This window comes from Eschrichtius robustus, chromosome 12 (genome assembly GCF_028021215.1).
Source record: "Eschrichtius robustus isolate mEscRob2 chromosome 12, mEscRob2.pri, whole genome shotgun sequence".
Lineage (NCBI taxonomy): Eukaryota > Metazoa > Chordata > Mammalia > Artiodactyla > Eschrichtiidae > Eschrichtius > Eschrichtius robustus.
Genome location: NC_090835.1, coordinates 70,448,647 through 70,474,868, shown reverse-complemented (window position 1 = coordinate 70,474,868; position 26,222 = coordinate 70,448,647). Strand labels below are relative to the sequence as shown.

At 40.5% G+C, this 26,222-nt stretch overlaps 1 protein-coding gene and 1 long non-coding RNA gene across 2 annotated transcripts; one reads left to right on the top strand and one right to left on the bottom strand.

The window, feature by feature from the left end:
• Positions 1–9,705: 9,705 nt before the first annotated feature.
• On the bottom strand, positions 9,706–16,853 carry SRSF3 (serine and arginine rich splicing factor 3). The gene is made up of 6 exons (XM_068557171.1): positions 16,746–16,853; positions 14,793–15,000; positions 13,349–13,483; positions 11,144–11,182; positions 10,845–10,931; positions 9,706–10,660 (listed from the first exon to the last, which is right to left on the bottom strand). The coding sequence occupies exons 2-6, from the start codon at positions 14,996–14,998 to the stop codon at positions 10,633–10,635; spliced, it is 495 nt and encodes a 164-aa protein (XP_068413272.1). The 5' UTR covers positions 14,999–15,000; positions 16,746–16,853; the 3' UTR covers positions 9,706–10,632.
• An 818-nt stretch (positions 16,854–17,671) lies between these two features.
• Positions 17,672–25,114, top strand: LOC137773072 (uncharacterized). The gene is made up of 3 exons (XR_011075634.1): positions 17,672–17,758; positions 18,434–18,503; positions 24,973–25,114. It is a non-coding gene; the product is annotated as an uncharacterized lncRNA (long non-coding RNA).
• The last annotated feature ends 1,108 nt before the right edge of the window (positions 25,115–26,222 follow it).

Here is a 26,222-nt window from a genome sequence, read left to right as displayed (position 1 = left end):
ACAACCAAAACAGGAAAAACTGGGTTCTGAGGTCAATCTAATACTGCATTCATCAAAAGAACATTATTTTTCCTATCTTTATAAGTGAATATTATCTACTAGAACTTATACTTTTTATAACAATATCATTTAAATTGTTTTATATATTTTATAGTTATTATATATAAGATTTCATTCCAAAAAAAGATTTGGCTAGTTTTCAAGTTTGAAAATCACCAATCCCTGATGACCTCTAAGTTCCCCTCTAGCTCTGACTTTCTACCAATCTCCAATTCTAAACCCTGAATAAATTCATGGGGTCTTAAAGTTGTCACTCCATATAAAATCTTGAAGTTTCATGCCTTTGCTTTTATGCATGTGGCTTTTTTCTTTATATAACCAGCTTTCTATCCCAATCCCATTCTTCAACACTTAGCTCAAGTGCAACCTCTTCTATGCAAAACACTTAACATGGCTCTTGGACCTAAGCCTTGGTTTCTTCATCTGCAAAATGAGAAACTGCCCTCAAATGGTGCGGTTTAAGTGAGCTGGTGGTATATATATATAAAACATTTAGCAAAATGCTGGCACGAGTTCAAGGAATGCTAATTATTATCACTATAGTCTTTATTACTATATTGTTACTATCATAGTGGAAAAAAAGACTTTGGAGTCATTGGAGATGCAATTCTGCTAAACAGGTATGTGACCTCAGGCAAAGAATTTGGCTTAGTATTCTCAACAGGGCAGTACTGCCTCCTAGTGGGTACCTGGGGAACTGATTTTTTTTTTTTTTTTTTTTTTAATGGTGGTCACACTGGCCAGGGAGCTAACTGACTTTAGGGGAAGAGGACAGAGATACTCGATGTCTGGTACACAAAGAACTGCCCATGCCCACGGGTCTGAACCAACTACAGGTAGAAAATATTAAAAGCGCCTGCATAAAGCCATTAAAGAAAGAATGATTAGATGGAATAAAGACATTGTCTAGAAGTAATTGAGTACTTTACCCTGTGCATTTGAACTACATTTTTTTCTAATTGTTATTCCCCTTCTATCAAAGGATATATACTATTTAATACTTAAACAGTCTTTAAGTGCCAGGAACTGTTTTAAGCACATTTCATGTATTAATTCACTTAAACCTTCATAACAACCCCATGGGATAGGTACTTTTTAATTTACTCCCCTCCCCCTGCCCCATGTTGTGAGGTTTGGTTTTTTTGTTTGTTGTTTGTTTTGTTTTTTTGGCCTTGCAGCATGTGGGATCTTAGTTCCCCCGACCAGGGATCCAACCGTGCATCCTGCAGTGGAAGTGTGGAGTCTGTTTTGTTTTGGCTTTTTTTAACTTTTATTTGCATTTATTTTTTGCAGCATTTATTCCCGGGCCATAAGTTTTTGTTTCTTCAATTTCTTCTGGGATATCTTTTTCTTCTGGGCAACCTCCTCTTCTGGTTTAGGAACAACCTGTTCTTTTTCAGTAAGGATCATCTCAATGTCGCAGGGAGAGCTCATGTATGGGTTGATCCGACCATGAGCTCTATAAGTCCTGTGCCGCATCTTGGGGGCTTTGTTCACCTGGATATGCTCAATGACCAGAGAATCTACATCTAAGCCCTTAAGTTCAGCATTACTCCCTGCATTTTTGAGCACGTGCAGTAAAAATTCAGCACTCTTTTTGGGCCACCGACCCTGCGTCCAGCCCCACTGTTTGGCCTGGGCACACCTACCAACTCCACCATTGTAACAACGGAATGGCACACATTGCTTCTTTAAGGTGACATCCTTCAGATACTTGGTGGCTTTTCGGATATGGATACCCTTAATGGCCTGGGCTGTTTCACGAGTGTTCTTAAAGTGAACACGAAGATTTGAACCTCTCAACTTGCATGATTTTGTGGGGTTTTTCTGGGTCAAGTGAATAGCGAACCATTTTTAGAGGTCACCTCAGGCCGCTGACCGGAAAAGAAGTGTGGAGTCTTAACCACTGGACCGCCAGGGAAGTCCCGTTGTGAGTTTATTTTTTGACATTATAGTTTTAAGGCCCAGCTGATTTGTGAGAATACTGCACTTTCTCATTTCTCCAATTCAGCAGTCTATTTGTCTTGGCATGTTATCCCTACTTCAATTAAGCTTATTTCTCCCTCTGTCCTATCATATTCAAATAAGTCTGATCTATCATTACTTCCTGACTGTAGTTTTTATTCTGATGTCTATATGTGCCTTCACTCTTAATTTTCTTATAGGGCAAGTATGGAATAGCTTCAAGTGGGTTCAAGCATCTGACTTCTTATGTCTTCTAGCAGTCATGCCTAACATACAGAAATACATACTATTTTATAAACTGCTTTCCTTTTTTATATTATAGTTAAGGCTTCATCTTGCTTGTTTTTAAATAGTGTAGAAAATGGGTTTCACTTCAGAATAGTGAAGGATCATTTCAAAAATTTTTTTTTACAGAAAGGGGACCCCAGTCTGATAGGGTTGAGACCACTCTCCCTGTCTGAGCTTCTTGAGTAAATGAGAGAGAACCCCAACATCACAGAGTTGATAATGAGAAAAAGCACCATACGTGTGCTTAGCGCACAGTAATTCACTTTCAGCTCCCTTTTTGTCTGGTCTACATTTTCTCTCCCACACCTTGCTCAAGGGATAACCCCAACACCAGCAACCAGCTTGATGAATGAAGGAACAAAGCATTTTCTGGTGAAAGCAATCTCATCCAGCGGCTAGGTGACACCAAGGCAAGCACCCAGGGAATGCTAGGAGTTTTCAATCCAGCTTCACAGCCTCTATACAGAACAGAACCAGAGCTGCCTTTCCCAGCAAGGTTAAGAGGCAAGAACAGGGATGTGCCTTGCTCCATATACGGGGAGGCCTGGGAGAACTGGGATAGGGAGGAGACAGATAGACCCACAGGACTATTGAGGGATCAGAAACAGATCTTAATCCTGACTGCTCTTTAGAATCACCTGGGGAACTTTTAAAGCATACAGATACCAAGCTCCCAGCTCAGACAAACTAAATCATAACCTCTGGGGGCTGGGCCCAGGTATTAGTTTTCAAAAGTTCCCCCACGTGATTCCAGCAAAGAGTGGAAAATACCAGACATACACAAAGAGTGATCAGTTTAATGCCCTCTGAGGTGTTTTTGTTATCCCCAACTTTACAAATAAGAAATTAAGATGTGACTTGCCCCAGACACACAGCCAGAAGATGGAAATTTGAATACAGGCTGCGCTAATGTGAAAACCCATTTTTAAAGAGCCATCTAGCAGTTTTAATCCATCTTATCCTTCACACCTGCCTATCCCTATGACTTCAGAAACCCCTTTCTTGAAATCTGCCCAGACCCCTTTTACCACAAATGTCCCTCTTGACCTTGGACCCCTCAGACCCATGCCCCTTCAACTCAAACTGGACAGTAGACTCAAAAGTAGGTAAGGACCAGGGTCAGTGGAAACACTCTTCGTATGCAATGGGGAATGCAAGAATGCACTGGGGGCGCTCTTGCTTGCCCAGCACCAAAATGCATCAGTTTTGCTTAAAAGCCATTCCTTGAGCGCTTACTGCATACCAGTGTTAGCCTGCCACATAACAGCTAATGCTCACTGAGCAGTGTGTCACTCTGTGTTGAGTGCCATGTATGCATCACATGACTGTGTTCTCAAGATATTATCAGGAGGTAATTATTTTCTATTGTTAACCATTTTATGGATGAGAAAAATGGAAGTGTCAAAAATTATGCAGCTGGTCATTGAGCTATAAGTGAGGAAGCCAGGATTCAAACCCTGGCTACTGGCTTCAAAGCCTGACGGCCTTAACATTACACTGCTCCCTGAACTAGCACTTCATCAGCTGTTGGGGCAATCCTTGTTTCAGCTCTGCCATGGTGCCCCTGCGTGACTTCGGGCAAATCCACCTTCTCATCTCTAAACATAGGACTGGGACTATGGACTCTAAGGCCACTTCCAGTTAAGTGGTCTTGCAACCTGGGTTACACCATTACAGCTCAATCACTCCTGGGCTGTGACCTTGGACAACTTGTCCAGCCTTCTCTATACTAGGATGAGTACATTCGCCTTATTACTGATACCCTTTTAAATTATTTACTTCCTGTCACCTGCTGTCAAATCCAAGAAGTTGGCCCTGGTTCAGGAACCAATCTTGGATGATGCACTTAAAAAACCCTTCTTTCCATTCACCTCTATGAGAATCCAAATCATTTGAGGAAAGGAATGGAGTGTTCTTCCAGGTCAATAGGATGCAGCTGCTGGAGGCAATTCAATAGCTTTAATTACCAGGTCCACTGTCAAAATCTAATCACTTGAATGTACCTGCTTAACCAGTATTTTCTTCCTCCAGCAACTAAGAAATGCTGCATTAACAGACTCCTAACTTCAACCACCCAGTTTTTAAACCAGAGAAGGTGCGTTCATCTCTGCAACAGCCTTGTCTGGCCATGGAATTCTGCAGTGTTCTCCCTAAGACTCCATTAAAAAAAAAAAAAAAAAAAGGAAAAAAAAAGTGTGCACTTTTCTCTATAAAGTTGAAAAAATTAAAAGGCCCCAAATATAAGTTTGATGTTTACTGGTCTTCATATAAAATGCAATACTCACCAATGTTGTTCCCACATTCCTGTAAGGGTGATGTCAAGACCAGGAGGCCGGAGTTGCCATAGCAACTAGTCATAGCTTTGAAGCATGCCCATGACACAAGGTTAACAGCAGTGACATTTTAGTCATTAAATTAAGCATTAGTCATTAAATTAAGCCAGGTAGGCCTTTGCCAAGAAATATCTTGACTACTTAACAGATGTACTTGCCCAGATGATGACATGTATCATAAGTTTAAATAGTACATACACCTCAGATGTGCATGCTTCAGATGTGTAATAAGGAAAAAGCCGAGGTTAGCATTTTAGCTGTATAAATACTTGCTCATTACAGTATGCCTAACTTTCTAGAAAACAAATTTAACAAGTTACCTCTAGAAAGGAGGTAAGTCTTTTCCAGTGTCTGTACAATTTACTTTTACCATAAACATGTCACTAAGTGGCGATAAAGTGGCATCTTACGATTGGGTTGTAAAATAAAAATGCAGTGAGCAGAAAACAAGGGCTGTGGAGCCAAGTATGGCCTCAGTGCTGAATACACTACACATCTTCCTCAACTTATGACGGGGTTACATCTTGATAAAAGTCATAAATTGAAAATACAAGTCAAAACCACATTTAATACACCTAACCTACCCAACATCACAGCTTAATCTAGCCTACCTTAAACGTGTTCAGAACACTTACGTTAGCCTACAGTTGGGCAAAATCATCTAACGTAAAGTACTAAATCTCTCATGTAACTCACTGAATACAGAAAGCGAAAAACAAAATGGTTTTATGAGTCCGGAATGCTTTTTAAGTGTATTGGTCGTTTACTCTCGTGATCACATAGCTGACTGGGAGCCACCGCTTGGCTTGCTGCCCCTGCACCAAGAAGAGTATGCTGCCGAACATTACTAGCCAAAGAGATCAAAATTCATAGTTTCTGCCTATTGCTTTTTCACCACCGCAGTCCAAAAAAATCACGTCGAACCATCAGTAAGTCCAAGAGTGTTCGTACTTGTTTGGTAGGATGAAGAATGATGTATGAGGAGCTTCTTTCTGCCCTCTGTTTAGCAGGGATACTCACCTCTCAAGTGATTAAGCATTGCATAAAAAGGACAGTGTTTGGCAGAGCAGTACTCAAAAACAAAACTTCCTTTCCTGGAGGATATAGCTGGCCAGAGTGAGTAGGCATGGTGGGGCAGAGATGGGGCAAAAAAAAATTTTTAAACTTCCTTTCCTGACTACTACATCTGTTTTCACCTGAGCTTCCAGCACCCTAAAAGGCAGTTACTTTCTTAGCCCTCACAAACTATCAGTGTTCACCTACGTTATTTACAAAGTGGGCAACTTCTACTTCCAACCTCACTTCTGGAAGCCAATTTCATTTCAAATGGACTGCTATACATTGCCAACTGAGGACCAACCAGGATTGCCAGTTCAGTGAATTTCCTGTCCCCATTAAACCCAACAGCTGGGACACATGAGCCAGCCCTTTCATTAGGGCAGTAACACTCCCAACTTCTTGGCCTTCCTGCCAGTACTAAAGCTGGACAAATTATCCCACACTGCTTATATGGCAATAGGGCTGAAGGAAAGTAAAAAAATCATTAAACTGGAATTGGTGTAAATTCATGGTTCTAGAATCCTTTCACTTTTACCTCCAAACCCTAGAGCAGTTGCGCACTCCTGCCCTCTTCTACTTTATGATTAAGGTACACTCACACTTCTTCACCTCATTCTTCACATAGCCTTTATCTGCAAGCTCTGCCTTTAGTACACAGCCCCGCAGCTTACCATCTGACTCAATTCACTTGTTTTCCACTTCTAGGTAAGGGGCTTTTCAAAGCACTCTCAAGATTATTTGCCACCTCACTCAAGATCCAAGAGCCTTTCTCTTAGGGTATTTAAAAGCCCTACAACCAACACCTCTTAACTTATTCTAATCTAAAACGGGTGAACTTACACTTAGTTCAAGGTCTCAACATCCTAATATTGAACACAGGTCAAATATTACCTATGTTTTGAGATACTGAGCTGGTGTTATGCCCTATCACTGTACCCCGTTACCCATTAAATGCCTGTGTCATAGACTACCATGTGGGGAAGGTGTGACACAAAAAGGATTAAATGACAAATCAACATTCCAATTTGTATTTATTTGCAAAGCACTCTTATTGAAACTTAACATGGATGATTTTATCTAAACTAAAAATAAATTCTCATTATAAAAAATTCTGGTGGCAGAGAGCCAGCTGGATTGGGTTAAAAGTACTAGCTGCCTAAGTTTAAAAGGATTTAGAAATTGTTTCCTGAGGGAGTTATTCTCTCAAAAATAACTTTCAGCTCTCAAAACTTACAATGTTTTATATACTGATCATTTCCATTCCTCTTTCCAAATGTTCAATACAAACAGCAACCTCCACCCCCCTCCCAGGCAGCATTCATTAAGCAGTTTTTCAGCAACTTTCCCCCTTGGCTCTGATTTGAGGTTTTGGGACTTAACAGAAAAATGACCTCTAAAGAATGCTAAGTTGTCCCCAAATGAAATCTGAATGAGTTATTATGTACTGAAGCAAAAATGCCAATTCACAAGTGAATAGGACTTCAAAAAGAGAGGGGGAAAGTCACCTATAGACTACTTCTCTGGAAGGTGTAATTTTGCTTTGGAAATAAAGTGAAATATTCTCCATCTCAGGACCTCTCCAAATGAGACTATCAAGGAAGCTAAGTATCAATGTTTCCAGAGATTTTCACTTCAAGACCAAGTACATACATGTACTAACAGCTAAGGCACTAAATGGCCAGATTCTAAGACTTTAGTAAAATAATCATATAATACAATGTTTTATGTACGTCAGAGAAGAACCAAGGAAAAACTAAGGATGAGAAAAGTAACGTTCTACACATGTATTTCACGTATTAGTCTGGGAAACATTTTGGCTGTTGTCACATCTTCCATCCAGGTAGTCAGAGGAAGAACTGGGATACAAAATGATGAGAATACCATATTATGAATTTCTGTAATTCCAATAAGCAAAAAGTTGTACAACAAAATTAAGCAGTTATACCAGGTTTATCAAAAGACAAGTTTTCAGTATCTCAAGTTTTCTACCTCTTCTAAAGTGTGCTGTATAAAGCTGAATTCATTTGAAGTATCCAATGAATTTAAATAAAGTAGGATGAAGAGAACTTGTGTGGACATATTGAATGCAACACTATCAGAATGTTCTGATAAAAATATACTCCAACCCAGTTTTTCTTCAGCTACTTTAATTATAAAAATCTTCCATGTTCTCAAAAAAAAAGGAAAACCAGAAGGCAACAGTCTAGTACAAAAATATACAACTGGAAGACATTACCACCAACCAGGTCTGACAACTAAATCATGTTGGGGATTCTGAAAAATAAAAGCACACTAATACAAAGTACTAAACCAGTGGTTCTTATATAACCAGGGATGGAAAAATGAGTCAGTAGGCCTGGAAAAGTCCATTCCTGATAAAGAAGCACTGTAAGAATATAAACCATAACTCTACAATAAAAAGCAACCAGGACTTTCCATCCAGACATGGGTGAGTCTTAAAAGGTGGTGATGCCATCTACTGATCACATGATCTTTTAAGGAACTGTAAAAAGCATAGAAACAGTAGATAAAAGGTATCTACATCTCATAAAATTAAAATTTCTCTGGCTAATTTGTCTTTACCTTTCTGCTTAAGACATGGAGGTCAGAAGTAACCCACAATGAACTGAGAACCACAGAATATTAACTATTCTTGAAAGCATAAAAACCAACTATAATCCTTAGGTATGTTCCTTAAATTATCACCAAGTATTAATAGTGACCTCTAGTGAACACCTGTAATCATTAACACCACAAGTCAAACTTTGTGACTGCTTTCGGTATAATATTCAACTGAGAATGCAAGACAAAACTGGCCAACGGGACTTGTTAATTTCAGAAATTACAGTAGAGAACTTTTTAATAGCCAGAATGTAAGGTGTTAACGATTTCTGTCTTTCATATTTTTAAACAAGCCATAAAATTGTGCTAGGGTTTCTGGTTAAAGTGATTGCAAATTTGGACCCTAAGGATAAATCCCAGAGGTTAACTTTGTATCAGGTCTGTATTAGCCACTTTATAGCTATAATCCACTATCCTTTTTACAGAAACCCTTCCAATTTAAGACTCTGCAAGTTGTATACTGCCAAAAATGCCCATGTAGATTTATAAGAGCAGTGTATTATTGATGTACCATATTACTTCCATGAATTCTTAGCTATCTTGCCTTGCTTGATCCTAACAAAGGTTTTAAGCTATGAAATGCCAGAAGACAAAAGGCCCAAAGCCCGAGCTCCCAGTAAATCAATAGGCAGTCTTAAAAGTATCTTCTGTAACAAGGCTCATACTTAACTCCACTGACACCAATTCTCCCCCTCTGACACCCAGGACTCTCCCTCCCTTGGTATGTGCATGAAGGGTAAAGAAGGACCACTGGAAATAATTTGTTTAGGACCTGTACCTTATAAAAAACATCCTTATAGATTAAGACAATGACTTATCTTTCATATTAAAGAAAGTCAGTACAGCATAATCCAAAACTATCTTTAAACAGCACATTTAAGGAAACTAAGCCAAAAGACTGTTGCATTATGATTTAATCTAATTGCACAAAAATTTGAAATTACAACTCCTCTAGATTTCTAAGAGGAAGGTTATGCATGCCTCCATATTCAATTCTGCACTGTTACATTTGAACCATATAGTGAATTTCACATCATGATGGATCAGTTTAGAATCCCCATGCAACACCTCAAATTATATAAAATGGAAGCAAGTTTTAAAAGCTTTGTGGAACGTTTTCATGCTAAAATTTTTTTAAACCAGCAACTTTGGATTATAATGTATCAGGTGGCTATACTTTAAAATGTTGGTCACTGAATATCATGGACTTTGAACTGGCTTCTACTCCTAAAAATGTTATCATCACTTAGGTGGACAACCAAAAATTCCCTTCACTTCAAAAGCCTCAAATTGTGTTTCTTACAGAGTAAGATTTGTGTAACCAACTGCCTTCTATGGGACAAGAACTATGGTAATAGTGGGTTCAACTATTACACAATTATGTTAATATTTTATTTTCAAAAGCACTTTACAAGAAAATGTAAGTATGGCTTCCAACAGGAATGTTATACCTGGACTTGATTGGTACCAAGCTCAGATTTTAGTTTTGCAAGGAAAAACAGGCTTTCAGGTTAAACAACAATTTGTAACCAAAACTTTAATCCCAAGGATTCTCACAAAACATATTACAAATGACAGCATGAAAAAAAAAATCTTGCACAGTAACTCAAAGTTCAGCTCTACAATGTACCCTTAAACTGGCAGGACATGGGTATCTTGAATAGTCTCAAATTTCCAAATAATATTACAAAAAGCTATGTATCCATATACAGCAATCACAGAAGGAACTTACGACCTAAAGCAAAGGTAAACTAACTTTCTTGAAACTTCTTAGATTCTAAACCCACTGGACAACCTCTTGTCCGGTGTGAAGACTAGTGGAATTTTTAAACCTCTAATCTAGTTTAAGGGTGCAGCTTTAATTTTTACCTGCTGGCTTGTGTTCACAGCAGCTTTTAAAGACTGCTTAACTACAGCTGCATACCATATCCCAGCTACAGAGTCTTTTCAATTTTTGCCAGTTTTGTTTCCGTAATATTAAACATCACACTTTAGCTGGGCAGGAGTTAAGAGGTTTATTATCAGTCTATTCAAGACTAAAAATTCAAAGCAAATTCAATTTTGCTTAAGGGAACATTGTAAAGTAACAATTCTTGATATTACATGCCTCATATGATCCATTTCAAACCATAGAGAATTACACCTTTATGTGTCACTGTTCCAAGAGACAAACAAATGTGAACAGCTAAAACATTTTAAAAATGCACCAAGCTTATGAAGTCTCAAACAAAACTTGAATTTTCTGTACATACTCCTGTCAAATGAAGTTATTTCCTGTACACCACTCCTCTTGCAAACTGGTCTTCTATTTCCTTTCATTTGACCTAGATCGGCTGATAAACAGAAAAACAGAAGTTACACCTGTAACTTGGTTACACTGACAAAACTTCATCAAAAGATTTTTATGGGAAAAAGTTGTAAAATTTTTATCCAAGTGGCTTAAAAGAAGACCTATTTCTGCTTTTAATACATTATGTATGCAAGGTCTTAAATGGCTCAGGTCATTAAAGATCTTACCTACGAGACCTAGAGAAAGATCGGGACGGCTTGTGATTTCTCTCCCGGGACAGTGATCTCTCTCTTCTCCTATCTCTAGAAAGGGACCTGAAGTCAGAGGGAAAAGAAAAACAGGGCCATTCAGGATTATACACAACAAATACTTCTAAGAGAAGTTTCTGAAAGCTAAAAGCTATGCCAGTTGATTCATTACTGAAGTCAAGGTCTATCACCATTAACCAAGTCATGTGGGAAACAGCTTAGGAATAGCACAAACACTTCCACTTCTGAGAATATGGCCCCCCAAAAAGGTTATTCACCTGCTCCGGCTGCGGGAGAAGCTTCTCCGTCTTGGAGATCTAAAAGCAGAAAACAGGAAAATTAGGCCAATTGTCAATTAGCATTTATGGCGTGAGGCATTTCCCAACTTTTCAATCTCACTGTTGGGCCCAGTGAATGTGCCGAAGAACTGGCACCCATCGTCCAAAAAATAAAAAAAAAAATTTTTTTTTAAAAAGAAAAGAAAAAAAAGGCACAGAAGGATTAAGGAACCAAAAGCTCAAGTGAAAAGCAGCTATTCCAACCATGGATTCACTTTAACAAAGAATGCTTCACAGCAGATCTGTCCAATGCAAAACTTCATGTCAAACTAACTTCACTACCCAAACACCACACCAAAATGTAGTCCCACAAGTAGTTCCAAAAACAGTACCATAAACCAGTATTTGGAACCCATGCAAACCTGCAAGTCCATGACAAGACTTAGGTACCAGGTGGATAGTGTAATTTTGTGAAAACGCGCTAGGTGTAAATATTGATGCCATTAAGTGCTACATTAGAACTGCATTTGTGATCATCACATTTAAGAGTGTGTTTAGGCTTATCAAAATTACCTTAGCTTGGCCCACTTCACCCCCATAATTTAAAAATTTTGAAAACTGTTAGTAAAACCATTTAAAGGTGATAGGATTCAACAAATTTTTGCTAGAAAGGAAAGCTAAATCTGTTAGAGTTATTAAAATTTTTAGTTTGGCATCTCACACATGCAAATAAGTTTCACTTGAAGGTCTAGTTACATTATGAGTTCCCTATCACCCTTAAAAGTTTTATTCAAGCAATATATATATGTACGTTACCATTCAATTATGCACAGCCAGCCTTTGATCCAGAAAAAAAGAATTACTTTAAGCCGCTTACTCCTTATTTTAACCAGCAGTAAACTGTATAAGCAGGAAAAACTTACTAGTTTTTGGGTTTCAACAAGCTAGAAATGGTGAGGTGAGGCTGCCGGACTGACGGCCAGGAAGAATTTGCTGAAAAGGTTTTGCCAGATGTTGCGTTGGATTTAGTTGGTTGGCGAAGGGGGTGTTGTGGATTTTTCCTGCTTTTTTGTTAGCCGAAGGCTGCTGCTGTAGTTGTTGTGAAGACATTTGGTAAATAAACAGCTGAGCTGATTGGCCAGGAATGTGTGGGCGGTCGAGGTGGCTGCTGCCGATTTGGTTAAGGTTGGAGAGAAGGCTGAGAGAAAACAGCATGCTCGGGAACCAAAGGGCGGTGCAACCTGACGACTGGCCATGCCTGGGTCATGTGAAACGACACCAGCCAAGCTGAATGGGGCGCGCTGGTCACATGACGCTGAAAGGGCTAGTTGACTGGCTAATGCAGACTCAGAGGGTGGTGAGAAGAGACATGATGGTGACTCTGTAACGGGGTTCATTTTTATTAATAGATGGACCAAAAAGCACAAAAAAAAAATGAAAAACAAGCCATCAGTACAACCATCTATTAGCTAACAAATACTCTTTATTATGATGGGCAACAGTGTGTTGTTTTGTTTTTCAAAACAGCAAAAGGGGCAAGATTTTGAACTCCTATCTCCTAGGACTTCACTCACCTGTAAGAGGTAAATTCAGTCCTACAGAAACTATTTTGGAGGTTTGAGGAGATGTGGAGTTAGCATCCAGACAATACTGCCTGGTCCAAGAATGATGCCATTTTCAATTATAAAAAAAACTGCATTCTCTCCTATTTGGGTTTGAAGAACAGATGACTGGGATTACTTTAGCCCCCTTTATTGGTCAGTGACTTAAGTTAGTTTCAGAATGATTTCTACTTTACCAGTTGTAACATTAAAACAGCTGCCTGCTTGATAAATATTACAATCGTGCTAACAGAAAACACATTTTTGTGAAGAGCTAGAGTTGAATGTAATGTTTGTCATTATGGAGTCAAGAAATGGAAAAAGGCCTAAATTGAAGTATAAGGGAAGACTTGGAAGGATGCAACTAGAAGATGAACTAGAAGATAGATCCAAGATAGAAGTTACTGACTACCAACATGAACAATGACCTAAAGACAAGCCAACACTCAGCACAACTCACATATCCCAAACTACACCCAGCAAATGTTTCATAAAAACCTGATTCTTCAAAATTTAAAACCCACCAACAAACTTTAAGAGAAATACCTGCTCCTATTAGCTACTCCATTACACCAATACCTCTAAACACGCTCTCTCTAAGTACCTGCGGCGAGGTGGAGGACTCCTCCTCCGATAATCATCTCGAGGGCGACGACCCCAAGAAGGAGGTGGGCCACGATTTCGACTTCTCTTTTCACCATTCGACAGTTCCACTCTTACTCGGCAGCCACATAGTGTTCTAGGAGGGGAAGAAACGTTAAATTTAAAGCAGCCCAACTGACTTTCTAGGATATTAAAGCAAGGGAAAAAAAAAACCCCACTCCTATAATTAGCTTCTTTGCAAAAAATACATCTTAATGTCTGCAGAATCCTTAATACCAAAGGAAATTTTAGTTCCCTTGTTTTTTCTAGTAAAGGAAACCAACTTCCTTACATTTTATTGCCGTTAGTCTGATCATTGGACTCAATGATAACAGGTGCAATTTAAGTGTGAAAACCCCTGGATTCATCCTCCCACAACCACTTCATCTGTACATCCTGTTTTGACTTCTTCCTCTGAGGCTGCAGCAACTGTTTACCAATCTTACTATACACTATGTATCTGTTGGTCTCCCCTCCTCCCCAACCCCCCACCAGGTAAATAGCAGTACGAAAGACAGAAGCATTCTGGCCATTTTACATCTCCCTCTCCCCTCAATCATCACACACAATACTTGACACGTAAGAAACTGCAATTGAGAACAGGAGGGGAGGGAAAAAAAAAAAAAAAGTTATTTCCCACCTCTTCACTGGTCCACAACCATTATGTTTAGATAATCCACCATATGTGGACAGTGACTGGCAAGAGGTGGGGCCCTGGAAAAATGTTTCTGTAACCTGCTTAGATAAATGACCTTTTATACAGCTTTACAGCCAACTCTCAGACCCTTTAATTTTTGGCTCTTAACGATTATTTTCCTTGTTTTCATGAAATCCAATGGTTTTCAAATGCCAGGAAGGAGAAGGGCAACACCTGTTCACTGTTAAGACTCAGGTGTTGCTTATCAGCCAGCTAACAGAACATTGTAAATGCAAAGGAAAATAACTGTACGAGTCACAGTTCCTAAACAAAATTATTTCCAACATGTAAAAGATAACAGTACAATAAACCCACGTAACCATCATCCACCTACAATCAGTTTGTGGCCATAAGAAAAGTGTCTGATTCCACAATTATTTTAGAAACAATTCAAACATGACAACACAGTTGATGCTTTGTGGTGCATTTAGATTAAAATGTTTCAACCATATGCAGCTATCCACCCACCAAGAACTGACCGTTAAAATTATTTTCTTCCATGGCCAACTGAATAAAAAGAAACTTTTCCTAGGTATCTACACTAAAACTGTTCACTCCTTTGATTGCCAAAAAAGGTTTACGTAAATCTCCAGTAACATCAATTTCAGATAGCCAAGAAGCCATCTAAAAGCCACGTATCCTAGAGATTTTAAATATTAAAACACAATCAACGTTACTTATCATTAGTATAAATTAATCAATAAATTACCTCCCATCTAGCTCTCGGACAGCATCCGCTGCATCTCGGGGATCTTCAAATTCAACAAAAGCGAAGCCGGGAGGGTTTCTAGCAACCCACACACTTCGGAGTGGTCCATAATAGCCAAAAGCTCGTTCCAATTCAGTCTTGTTACCATTGTTTCCAAGATTACCTACATAAACTTTACAGTCCAACGGACAGGAATCACGATGCATTTCTGTAAAAAAACAAAAAAACCCCCAAAATATCATAATCCACACAGTGAAAAACAGATCCTTAAGAAAGAATTCAAAAATACTAACTAAAACCCCAAAACCTAAAAGCACTACCCTTGAAACAGTTACTGATAACTGCACAGAAGCCAGCACAAATTGCCTAAGAAAAAAAAAAAAAAAAAGAAGCCTCCTTGAAAAGTGAGGGGAAACACCACACTGGAGGAGCATTTACCACAAAGTGGAAACTGAGTTAAGGACTTTACCTATTTCAAATTAATCTTAAAAAAAAAAAACCTAGAAAAGTAGGACAACCTACTCAAAAGCAAATACAACTCGCTGAAGACAACCACTAAAAAAGTGATACTAATGTGCCTTCACAGGCCAAAAGTTAACCAGCTTCATTCCTCAAGCAGCAAGACAAACTTGTTATTAAAAGACGTACCTCATTCTATTCTCAGCACCCAAAAAATGTTAACCCAAATGTCCAGCAACAGGTTAAGTGGATAAGCAAAATGTATTATCCATACAATGGAGTATTATCCAGGAATGAAGTACCCATAAATGCTACAAACGTGGATGAAACTTGAAAGCATGCTAAGTTACAGATACCAGACACACAAGTGCATGTATTATGATTGATTCCATGCATGTATAATATCCAAAATGAGTAAATCCAGACACAGATCAGTAGCTACCACGGGCTGGGGGAGGAAAAGGGGACAGGGCAAAAGGGAAGTGGCTGCTTATGTGTACGGGTCACCTTAGCGGGTATAAAACGCGTTAGAACTAGAGAGGTGATAGCTGCATAACATTGTGAATGTACTAAATACCTCTGAATTGTGCACTTTAAAATGAATCTTATGTTAATTCCACCTCAGGGGAAAAAAGTTATTTGTTATACAAGAATTTACGGCACTTAGGGGGCTTACATTTGATAAACCTTAAATACTTAAGTCGTCTCAGCAATGAATCTAATCAATTTGTAGGCCAGTATCAATTGCATAAAAAAGCAGCCTGTCCAAGAACTCAGCTCAAGAGCTTTTACCACTTTCTTCTCTCTCTGGGCTTATCCAATTAAAAAAACTAGTCCAGACACATCCTATTTGTGTGACCCCACCCTGCAACCAGGAGAGTTCTGAGACCAAACCATTGCCGGGGAATGGGTTCTTTTCCTTTTTCCAAAAACTTTACCGTGACCAGTTACAGGCCTACGTATTAAGGTAAACAGCCACAAGAACAAAACAGCTCAAGGAAGAGCGGTTTAAAAAAAAAAAGTGATTGGGTTCAGACTATAAAAAGTTAAAAGAACATAAAAATGAAGATGAGTACAGCAATCATTTACTAGGGATGGATCGAAAGGCCCAATCTTGATTACTGACTTGAGAAAAAAAAATCACGAGAAGCTACCTAAGAAAACGCGGGGCCTAAAAAAAAAAAAAAAAGGCGCCATAAATTGAAAAGCCGCGGCCCAGAGTACGACGGACTACCGAGTCCTCCTTCGCCTCAACTCTCGGGCAATCTCACTTTCCGGTTCACGCCCCCAGTGAAGAATTAAAAACACCTCCACTTTGAGACCTGGATATATCCTCTGAGGGGCCGGGAGCCCCCGCCACCGCCCCGTGCTGAACGTCACAAAATGGCGGCAGCGTCTCTTTGTCTCAATCTGGCGCCGCCATTGGGCCTAGCCCCACTTCGGTCCCGTTAAGGCCCATTTCCCACCTCATTCCTTTAGTCGCTAGTCACTTACCGAGATCTCGGGTTAGAAACGCGTAGACTCAAATCCACACACCCTCGGCTGGGTCTTCCCGGTCCCCTCGCGCCTGGCACCCACAGATACTCTCCCACACCCGTCGTCCACGAAATGGCGGACCAGCACCGTCTCCTCGCCCTTATTTATACGCCATGCTGGAGTCACATGACTGGACGGGCTCGCCCAATGAGAGGCGGAGGAGGCTGTGACGTAATGGCTACAAACTCAGCGAGAACAGCGGTTGCTGGGAGCGCGCTCTGGTTGTACCGCCTTGTCTGTGGAGGCAGGGTGCGTCGGGCTTAGGTTGTCTCAGGCCCGGAGCTCCCTCGGGTGTAATTCCCCAGTTGCTGACCTTTGAGTTATTCTCAGTCCCCTGTCCCTCACATCCAAACAGGCTGGGGTTTAATAACACCTCCGCCGTCACTCCCAAACACTGATAGAGCGTTTTGCTCCTAATAAGTTTAAAGTATTAGATGAATTCTCTGATTGCTTCATCCTCGTGAGCGGTGAGGCTGGAACTGAGACCGTCACGTTCACAAACGTGCTTCGGAATTGCTCCCAAGGTCAAGGAGCTGTTTGTGAGCGAGCTGTCACCAGATTGTGCCCACCGGGGTCCCACACTTAGGGAAAAGCCCAAACCTGGGAAGTCCGCCGAACTCGGGCTGGTTTCCCACCCCTCACCCAAACTGCAGGATTAGGCGGAGACGATGGCGCATCATCCTGGACTCTTGAAATGTTTAATAGAAACGCAAACGCAAATGAGACCGGTCAGGCCATGCGGAAACTGTCACCTTTAGCAAATAAAAGTACAAGGAAGTTCCTGAAGAAGACTGAATTTAAATTCAGCCCCCCCACCCCCGCACCGGGGGCAGGGGTGGGGTCCATGGGTCACTCACACCTTCCTGTGTTTCCCACTTCACCTAAAAAAAACCGAGCCACAAGATTAACTCTTGGGAGAGAAATACCGCGATGGTGTCAGAAAAATCACCAAAATCTCCTTCGCCGGAACAGTGAGTTCAGCTAGGAAGTTTGCCTGGTGTTCCCTCCCCTCTTTCAGTGGAGTCTGACTTATTGCTAAAACTTATTTAAATCTGCTTTCAAGAGAAACGATAACTTGTATTTTTCCACCATTAGCTGAAAGATATACCAATTATTTACTTGTTTTGTTTCTCCCAGATATTCTCTTATTGTGCCTGTAAAAGGTTTATCCATAGTGGGGGAAAAATACAAAGATTTAATGCCTTTGAGCCTTAGTTTTTTAACACCTGTAAAATGGGGATTTCATACTCCCAAGGAAAGAGGGAGAATGGGAACTGCAGTACGGTGAGCCAGGCCCTGAGCTGGCCTTACCTGGGGTGTTTCCCAGGTGAGGGATTCTAGCAAAACCTTTCTGTTTCTCTATTTTTCTTTCCTTCTGTAATTGTTTTTCTCTTCTGGCTCACTTATATTTGCTTTGATTTGCTCCCCTCCTGCTCTGTAAGTTTTTCTCCTCTTTTTATTTCCTTCTATCAAAGCGAACCCTTTTTGAAGTCAGACAGTCCTAGATTTGGACCACAGTACTGCTGCTACTTACTGCTAAAGTGTCTGGAGAAGAGTCCCTTACCCTCTCTCAAGATTACTTTCTTCTCTGTAAAATGGGATAATTACATCAATGCAGGGTTGTTATGTGCTGTCTACCCTCACAGGAACTTCAACTTTGGTCTATTGCGGTCACACCTGCATCCCCAGGACCTGGAAACAAGCCTGACACAGCAGGTGATCAAAACATATTTGTTTAATTATTTAATTAATTAAAAGAAATGATGTATGTAAATCAGCTGGCACAATATTTGCTCAAAAAAATGCTGTGTTCTTTTCACATTTCATTCTTTAGTATTCCAAAGTATCCCATTCTTTCCCACCATTTTTCCTGTTTTTGTTGTTGTTGTTGTTTGTGCATATGATGCTAGTCTAGCATGCATCTTTCAATGGAGCACGCTTTTTTTGTTAACTTATTATATTTTATTTTTGGCTGTGTTGCGTCCTTGTTGCTGCGCGTGGGCTTTCTCTAGTTGCAGCGAGCAGGGGCTACTCTTTGTTGCGGTGCGCGGGCTTCTCATTGTGGTGGCTTCTCTTGTTGCAGAGCATGGGCTCTAGGCGCATGGGCTTCAGTAGTTGCAGCATGTGGGCTCAGTAGTTGTGGCATGCGGGCTCAGTAGTTGTGGCTCTTGGGCTCTAGGGTGCAGGCTCAGTAGTCGTGGTGCACGGGCTTAGTTGCTCCGCGGCATGTGGGATCTTCTCAGACCAGGGATCGAACCCTGCATTGGCAGGCAGTTTCTTAACCACTGCGCCACCAGGGCAGTCCTCAATGGAGCACTCTTAATCCCTCCAACTGTATTCTCAAATACGTTTTGAACCTCCTCTGGCCATCCACACACACTTTCTGTCTTCTAGTAACTGCAGCCAAGTGAATTATCCATTTAAATTATGGAATATTTTAATGTTCCTTTAAATTTATTTGACCACCAACCAACCACTCTTGTCTAGACCCTAGAACCATAGGAAGCTTCAACGGGACATAGCAGAATTTCTTGGACAAAGAATGGGGATCATATGTGGTAGTAAACAAACATCTCTTGATTTTCTCTGAGGAACTACCATCCTCACAGTAGACCACGTTATTGATTTAGGTGTGGTTGGGTCCTACACCCCACATTTTTAGGGGTAGAGACATGAGCACCCCTAGTTAATTAAATCATCCTGGTTCTTAGTGGCCTGCCCCACCCGCATTAGTTCAGGAATGGATGACTAATCCAATCAGACCTTCAGCTAATGGGACTTGTAACTTTAGAAATTACAGTAATTTTAGAATTTTTAATAGCCACAATCTAAGTGTAGAATGTAAGATTTTAACAATTTTCATTTTCCATATTTTTTACAAGCCATAAAATTGTGCTAGGGCTTCTGGTTAAAGTGATTGCAAATTTGAACTCTAAGGATAACTTCCTGGGGCTAACTTTTTATCATCAGGTTCTGTATTAGCTGCATTATAGCCATAATCTATTATCTTTTTTACAGAAACCCTTCCAATTTAAGGCTCTGCAAGTTGTACACTGCCAAAAATGCCCATATAAATTTATAAGAGCAGCAGAAATTATTGATGTACAGTATTAATTCCATGAACTGTTAGCTATCTTGCCAGCGCTGCTGCTAGGCCAGCCAGAGAGAGGTGTGTTCCTTTCCTCCGACTAGTGGGGTCCTGAACCTGCCAGCCATCCTCCTTCTAGTAGGGAGGAAGCAGCCTGCAGTGGACCCAACCTAAAGAGAGGGAGAGCTGAGAGATGGGGAATAAGGAGCTCTAAAGCTCTTGTTTAAGAAGCCCTGAACCCAATTCCACTTGTGAGATTCCAAGTTGTTTGAACATACATGTTCCCTACCTCTTCCCCTGATTTGCCTAAGCCACTCTGAGTTGGTTTTTTTTCCTGTCACTTGCGAACAGAAGGATTCCAAATACAGAAATTACTCTGACATCTCACTACCTCAAGTCAAGAACCATGGCTCTAAGTTATTGTCCATTTCTAAAATTCACCTGTTACCAACTTGTTAAGTGCTTTTTCTTTTTTTCTTTTTTTTTTTAAATTTATTTATTTTATTTAGTTATTTTTGGCTGCGTTGGGTCTTCGTTGCTGTGCGCGGGCTTTCCTAGTTGTGGTGAGCAGGGGCTACTCTTCGTTGTGGTGCGTGGGCTTCTCATTGCAGTGGCTTCTTTTGTTACGGAGCACGGGCTCTAGGCGCGCGGGCTTCAGTAGTTGTGGCGCATGGGCTCAGTAGTTGTGGCTCGTGGTCTCTAGAGCGCAGGCTCAGTAGCTGTGGTGCACGGGCTTAGTTGCTCCACGGCATGTGGGATCTTCCCAGACCAGGGATCGAACCTGTGTCCCCTGCAATGGCAGGCGGATTCTTAACCACCGCGCCACCGGGGAAGCCCCTAAGTGCTTCTTCTTAATTAAAAAAAAAATTGAGGTATAGTTGATTTACAACGTGGTGTTACTTTCAGGTGTACAGTACAGTGATTTGGTTATATATATATATATATATATATATATATATATATATATATATATATATATATATATGTATGTATGTAGGTATACATATATTCTTTTCCAGATTCTTTTTTTTCCTTGTCTGCGTTGGTCTTAGTCGTGGCACGCGGGCTTCTCTTTTGTTGTGGCTTGCAGGTTTTCTCTCTCTAGTTGTGGCACGCGGGCTCCAGGGCGAGTGGGCTCTGTAATTGTGGTGCAGGGGCTCCAGAGAGCGTGGGCTCTGTAGTTTGCTGCACGTGGGCTCTCTAGTTGAGGCACGCGAGCTCAGTAGCTGTGTCACGCGGGCTTAGTTGCCCTGCAGCATGTGGGATCTTATTTCCCTGACCAGGGCTCAAACCCAAGTCCCCTTCATTGGAAAGTGGATACTTAACTACTGGACCACCAGGGAAGTCCCCCCAGATTCTTTTCCTTTATAGTTTATTAAAAAATATTGAGTATAAGGAATTCCCTGGTGGTCCAGTGGTTAGGACTCGGCGCTTTCACAGCCATGGCCTGGGTTCAATCCCTGGTCAGGGATCTCCCTGCAAGCTGTGTGGCGCAGCCAAAAAATAAAATAAAAATTTAAAAAATTCTGGGACCTCCCTGGCAATCCAGTGGTTAAGACTCCTCCCTTCCGGGGCTTCCCTGGTGGCGCAGTGGTTGAGAATCTGCCTGCCAATGCAGGGGACATGGGTTCGATCCCTGATCCAGGAAGATGCCACATACTGCGGAGCAACTAAGCCCATGGGCCACAACTACTGTAGCCCACGTGCCTAGAGCCCACGCTCTGCAACAAGAGAAGCCACCACAATGAGAAGACCGCGCATGGCAATGAAGAGTAGCCCCCCCTCACTGCAACTAGAGAAAGCCCACACACAGCAACGAAGACCCAATGCAGCCAAAAAATAAATAAATTAAATAAATTAAAAAGAACAAAACAAAACTCCTCCCTTCCACTGCAGGGGGTGTGGGTTCCATCCGTGGCTGGGAAACTAAGATCCCACATGGTGTGCGGTGTGGCCAAAAAAAAAAAAATCTAGGACTTCCCTGGTGGCGCAGTGGTTAAGAATCCGCCTGCCCATGCAGGAGACACAGGTTCCAGCCCTGGTCCGGAAAGATCCCACATGCCGCGGAGCAACTAAGCCCGTGTGCCACAACTGCTGAGCCCACATGCCTCAACTACTGAAGCCCACATGCCGAGAGCCCGTGCTCTGCAACAAGAGAAGCCACCGCAATGAGAAGCCCACGCACCGCAGTGAAGAGTAGCCCCTGCTCGCCACAACTAGAGACAGCCCGCGCAGCAAGGAAGACCCAATGCAACTGAAAATAAATAAATAAATAAATAAATTTATTTTTAAAAAACTAAAAAAAAACCCCAAAATATTGAGTATAGTTCCCTGTGCTATACAGTAGGTTAAGTGCTTTTTAAATTTTTTTAAGTTTTTAAAATTTTTTAATTTTTTAATTTTTGGCCTTGCTGTGCAGCTTGTGGGATCCTAGTTCACCCGATCAGGGATGGAACCCCTGACCTCAGCAGTGAAAGTGCAAAGTCCTAACCACTGGACTGCCAAGGAATTCCCAGATTTGTTTTTTTTTTCTTTCTTCTTTTTTTTTTTGGACACACTGTGCAGCATGTAGCATGTGGGGTCTTAGTTCCCCGATCGGGGATTAAACCCGGGCCCCCTGCATTGGAAGCGTGGTGTCTTAACCACTGGACCGCCAGGGAAGTCCTGAGTGCTTTTTTTTTTTAAGAAAAAAGAATTACTGATGACCAGGCATTGACATCTATGTATAAGAATTAAAACATTCAGTATTGTGATTGACTTCCAGTATCCGTGAAGGAAAAGCTAATAAAAGTGTAGACCTATAGTTTCTTAACTACTTCAGTCAATGTCCTTGTAGGAAGCAGGTGATGTGCTCAACAAAGGGTTAACTGAAGAGGTGATTATTTACAGAATTATGGGCAGGGTTAAGGAAACCCACAGAGGAGGGAGGAACTCCCAGAGGCAGCTCTTAGGCCGAGTGGGTCATGGAAGGGAGCAGGGTTACCAGAACCAGACAAATGCTGTAGCTATGAAGCGAGGCCATAATGGCCTTAGGTAGAGGAACTGTGGCAGCCCAGTTCGGGCAGGGGTTGGGGGTGGCCAGAGATGAAGTAACTGGACTACTTTCTCTTCCTATAGTCCCATCTTTTGATGGTGCCTTCTATTGCCCAAAGCTATCTGGAAAACTGAGGGCAAGAGAGCTGGGTGATGCAAGCCCAAGTCAGCCTCCCAGGGCACAGAGGAAGGCAAAGACTGGGAATTGATCTAGGGTTGTATTGTCCAATACAACCACCACTAGGCTCATGTGGTTATTTGAGTCCAGACTGAGATGTATTGTGAATGTAAAATACATGCTGGATTTCAAACACTTGGTATTAAAAATGAATGTAAATATCTTATTAATTTTTATATTGATTACATGTTGAAATGATTATTTTTTTATGTACTGGGTTAAATAAACTATATTATTACAGTTAAATTCATCTGTTTCTTTATACCTTTTTTTTTTTTTTGGCTGCACCGCTTGGCTTGTGGGATTTTATTTCCCCAACCAGGGATTGAACCCAGGCCCTTGGCAGTGACAGCACAGAGTCGAGTCCTAACCGCTGGACTGCCAGGGAATTCCCTCTTTCTTTATACTTTTTGACTGTGGCTACTAGAGCACTTAAAATTATATGTCTGGCTCACATATCTGTTGGACAGTGTTGATCTACAGGGACAAATGGAAAACAACCTCACACAATTCCAACAAATAATCATTTAAAAACTCGTTTTAATTCTATATCCGGGACAACTATGTGAAAATAGTGTTTCTGCAAATCACATAGTTTAAAGTTTTTGTTTTTGTTTTTAATTAATTAATTTATTTTTTAAAATTTATTTTATTTTTGGCTGCTTTGGGTCTTCGTTGCTGCACGCGGGCTTTCTCTAGTTGCGGTGAGCAGGGGCTACTCTTCGTTGCAGTGCGCAGGCTTCTCATTGCAGTGGCTTCTCTTGTTGTGGAGCACAGGCTCTAGGCGCATAGGCTTCAGCAGTTGTGGCTTGCAGGCTCTAGAGCACAGGCTCAGTAGTTGTGGCTTACAGGCTTAGTTGCTCTGCAGCATGTGGAATCTTCCCAGACCAGGGCTGGAACCTGTGTCCCCTGCATTGGCAAGTGGATTCTTAACCACTGTGCCACCAGGGAAGCCCTTAAAGTTTTTTTTTTTAAACCTAATTGCCTTGATCCTTTGAGGTACCACCTTTTATGTATTTTTATATTATTCCCTGAAACAGTTTTTTAGATCATATCACATATTTAACAATCATTCATTCAGTCAAGAAGTATTTGTTAGGTACCTTCTATTGTCCAAACACTGAGATGGATTTGGAGGAAAAAGTAGTAAGCCAAAACAGAGTCTCAGGCTACCATCATGGGGCTAAGTTCCAACATAGAGGGGAATTAGAAAAAAGAATCTCACAAGTAGTTGTGAAATTACTTATGTAGAAAATGGTCTGAAAAGGGAAATGGTGTCTTAAGAACATATCATAGGAAAGATTGGCCTGATTAGGTAAACCAAAGAAGGCTTCCTGGAGGAAGTGATGATTTAGCAGAAGCCGGAGATATCTGGCAAAGTTTGTGAGAGCAGTGAGAGAATGTTCCTGGAAGAGGGTACAGAATATGTAAAGTTCCTGTAGTAAGTTAGAGGAATTAAAAAAAAAAATACGCCAGTGTGGTTGAAGCACAAAGTGAGGAATAATTTTGAAATTTCATTAATATGTAAAATGTCCATGTTATACGTGTATTTATTCGTATATCAACAAGTATTTACAAAGTGCCTACTAAGTGCTTTCAGTGAAGCAAAGCTGAATCAATCACTTTCATTCAGTCAATAAACATTAATTGAGTACTTATATTTCTCTCTGGAAGGCTCAGAGAGCTGCTATAATGGTATGTTAGAAGTATGTGCACTCAGGAGATTTTCCCCCCCTCCTTCAAAAGTTAACGTTCATCATTTCTAAGAGGTGGGATATTGGGGGAATATCTAATGGTGGTTAGGAATCTTTAGGAGGTATACTTATGAGTAAGAGGTGTACTTATGCGTGATTTCTTTTCTTTTCTTTTTCTTTTTTTTTTTTTAGCTGTGCTGAGCAGTTTGCGGGATCTTAGTTCCCCAACCAGGGATTGAACCAGTGCACCCTGCACTGGAAGCACGGAGTCCTAATCACTGGACCACCAGGGAATTCCCTCCCTGGACTTTTTATTTTCTGAGTAGTGTTCTTGTGTCTGGAAAGGAATAATGATTGATTCTAGTGTTTTGATTAATATTAAATTTATTGAAGTTTCAAATTCTGAAATCCAGTTCTTTCTGTAAAGTTAAGGTAAACTTCCAATCATTGTTATTTTATTTTCTAAGAATCTAATTTTTTAAATAATATCAGTAATTCCCACTGTCCTTAGATAAATCTTTAATAGAATCAGAAGTTAAGCAGAATTTCCCTAAACAATTAACTTTATTTACACACTTGACTGATTTCATTCTTTTAAATGTATCAACAACATTTGTACATTTAGTACATTTAATTCTCTGAAATATTTCAAAGGTGTATCATAGCAGACTTAAAATTGTAACAAGAAAGATATCCCCTATTCATGGATTAGAAGACTTAATATCGTTAAGATATGCAATAGTACACAAAGCAATCTACAGATTCAGTGCAATCCCTACCAAAATTCCAAGAGACTTTTTGCAGAATTGGAAAAGCCAAAATTAATATTGAGAAATAAGAAAAAATTTGGAGGACTCACACTTCCCAATTTCAAAACTTACTACAAAGTTATAGTAATCAATACATTGTGGTACTAGCATAAGGATAGACATATAGACGATTGGAATAGAATTGAGAGTCCAGAAATAAACTCATACATCTATAGTCAACTGATTTTTGACAGGGCCACAGGCCAAGACTTTTCAATGGGGAAAGAATAGTCTCTTCAAAACAAATGGTGTTGTGACAACTGATATCCACATGAAAAAAAAAGTGAAGTTGAACCCCTACCTCATACCATATACAAAAATTAACTGCAAATGCATCAATCACCAAAGTATTAGATCTAAAACCATAAAGCTCTTACAGTGAAACATAGGGGCAAATCTTCATGAACTTGGATTTGACAATGGATTCCTAGATATGACACCAAAAGCACAAGCAACAAAAGAAAAAATAAAGTTGAACTTTATCAAAATTAAAAATGTTGGTGCAATAAAGAGCATTAAGAAAGTGCTCTTTAAGAAAATGAAAAGGCAACTGTTGTGTGAAAAAGAATTTGTCTGGTCTTTGTCCCAGGTTCCTGGCACTGAGCTTCTAAAACCCTTGGAATTTCCTGAGCA

Bases quoted from the DNA above. Each gene is read 5' to 3' on its own strand.
- SRSF3 (XM_068557171.1), bottom strand. From the start codon at position 14,998: ATGCATCGTGATTCCTGTCCGTTGGACTGTAAAGTTTATGTAGGTAAT. The intron at 13,484-14,792 runs GTAATTTATTGA...TTCCCCTCCTAG, and splicing joins GTCCGAGAGCTAGATGGGAG to AACACTATGTGGCTGCCGAG. The intron at 10,661-10,844 runs GTAAGATCTTTA...TCTGTTTATCAG, and splicing joins TCTTTCTCTAGGTCTCGTAG to CCGATCTAGGTCAAATGAAA.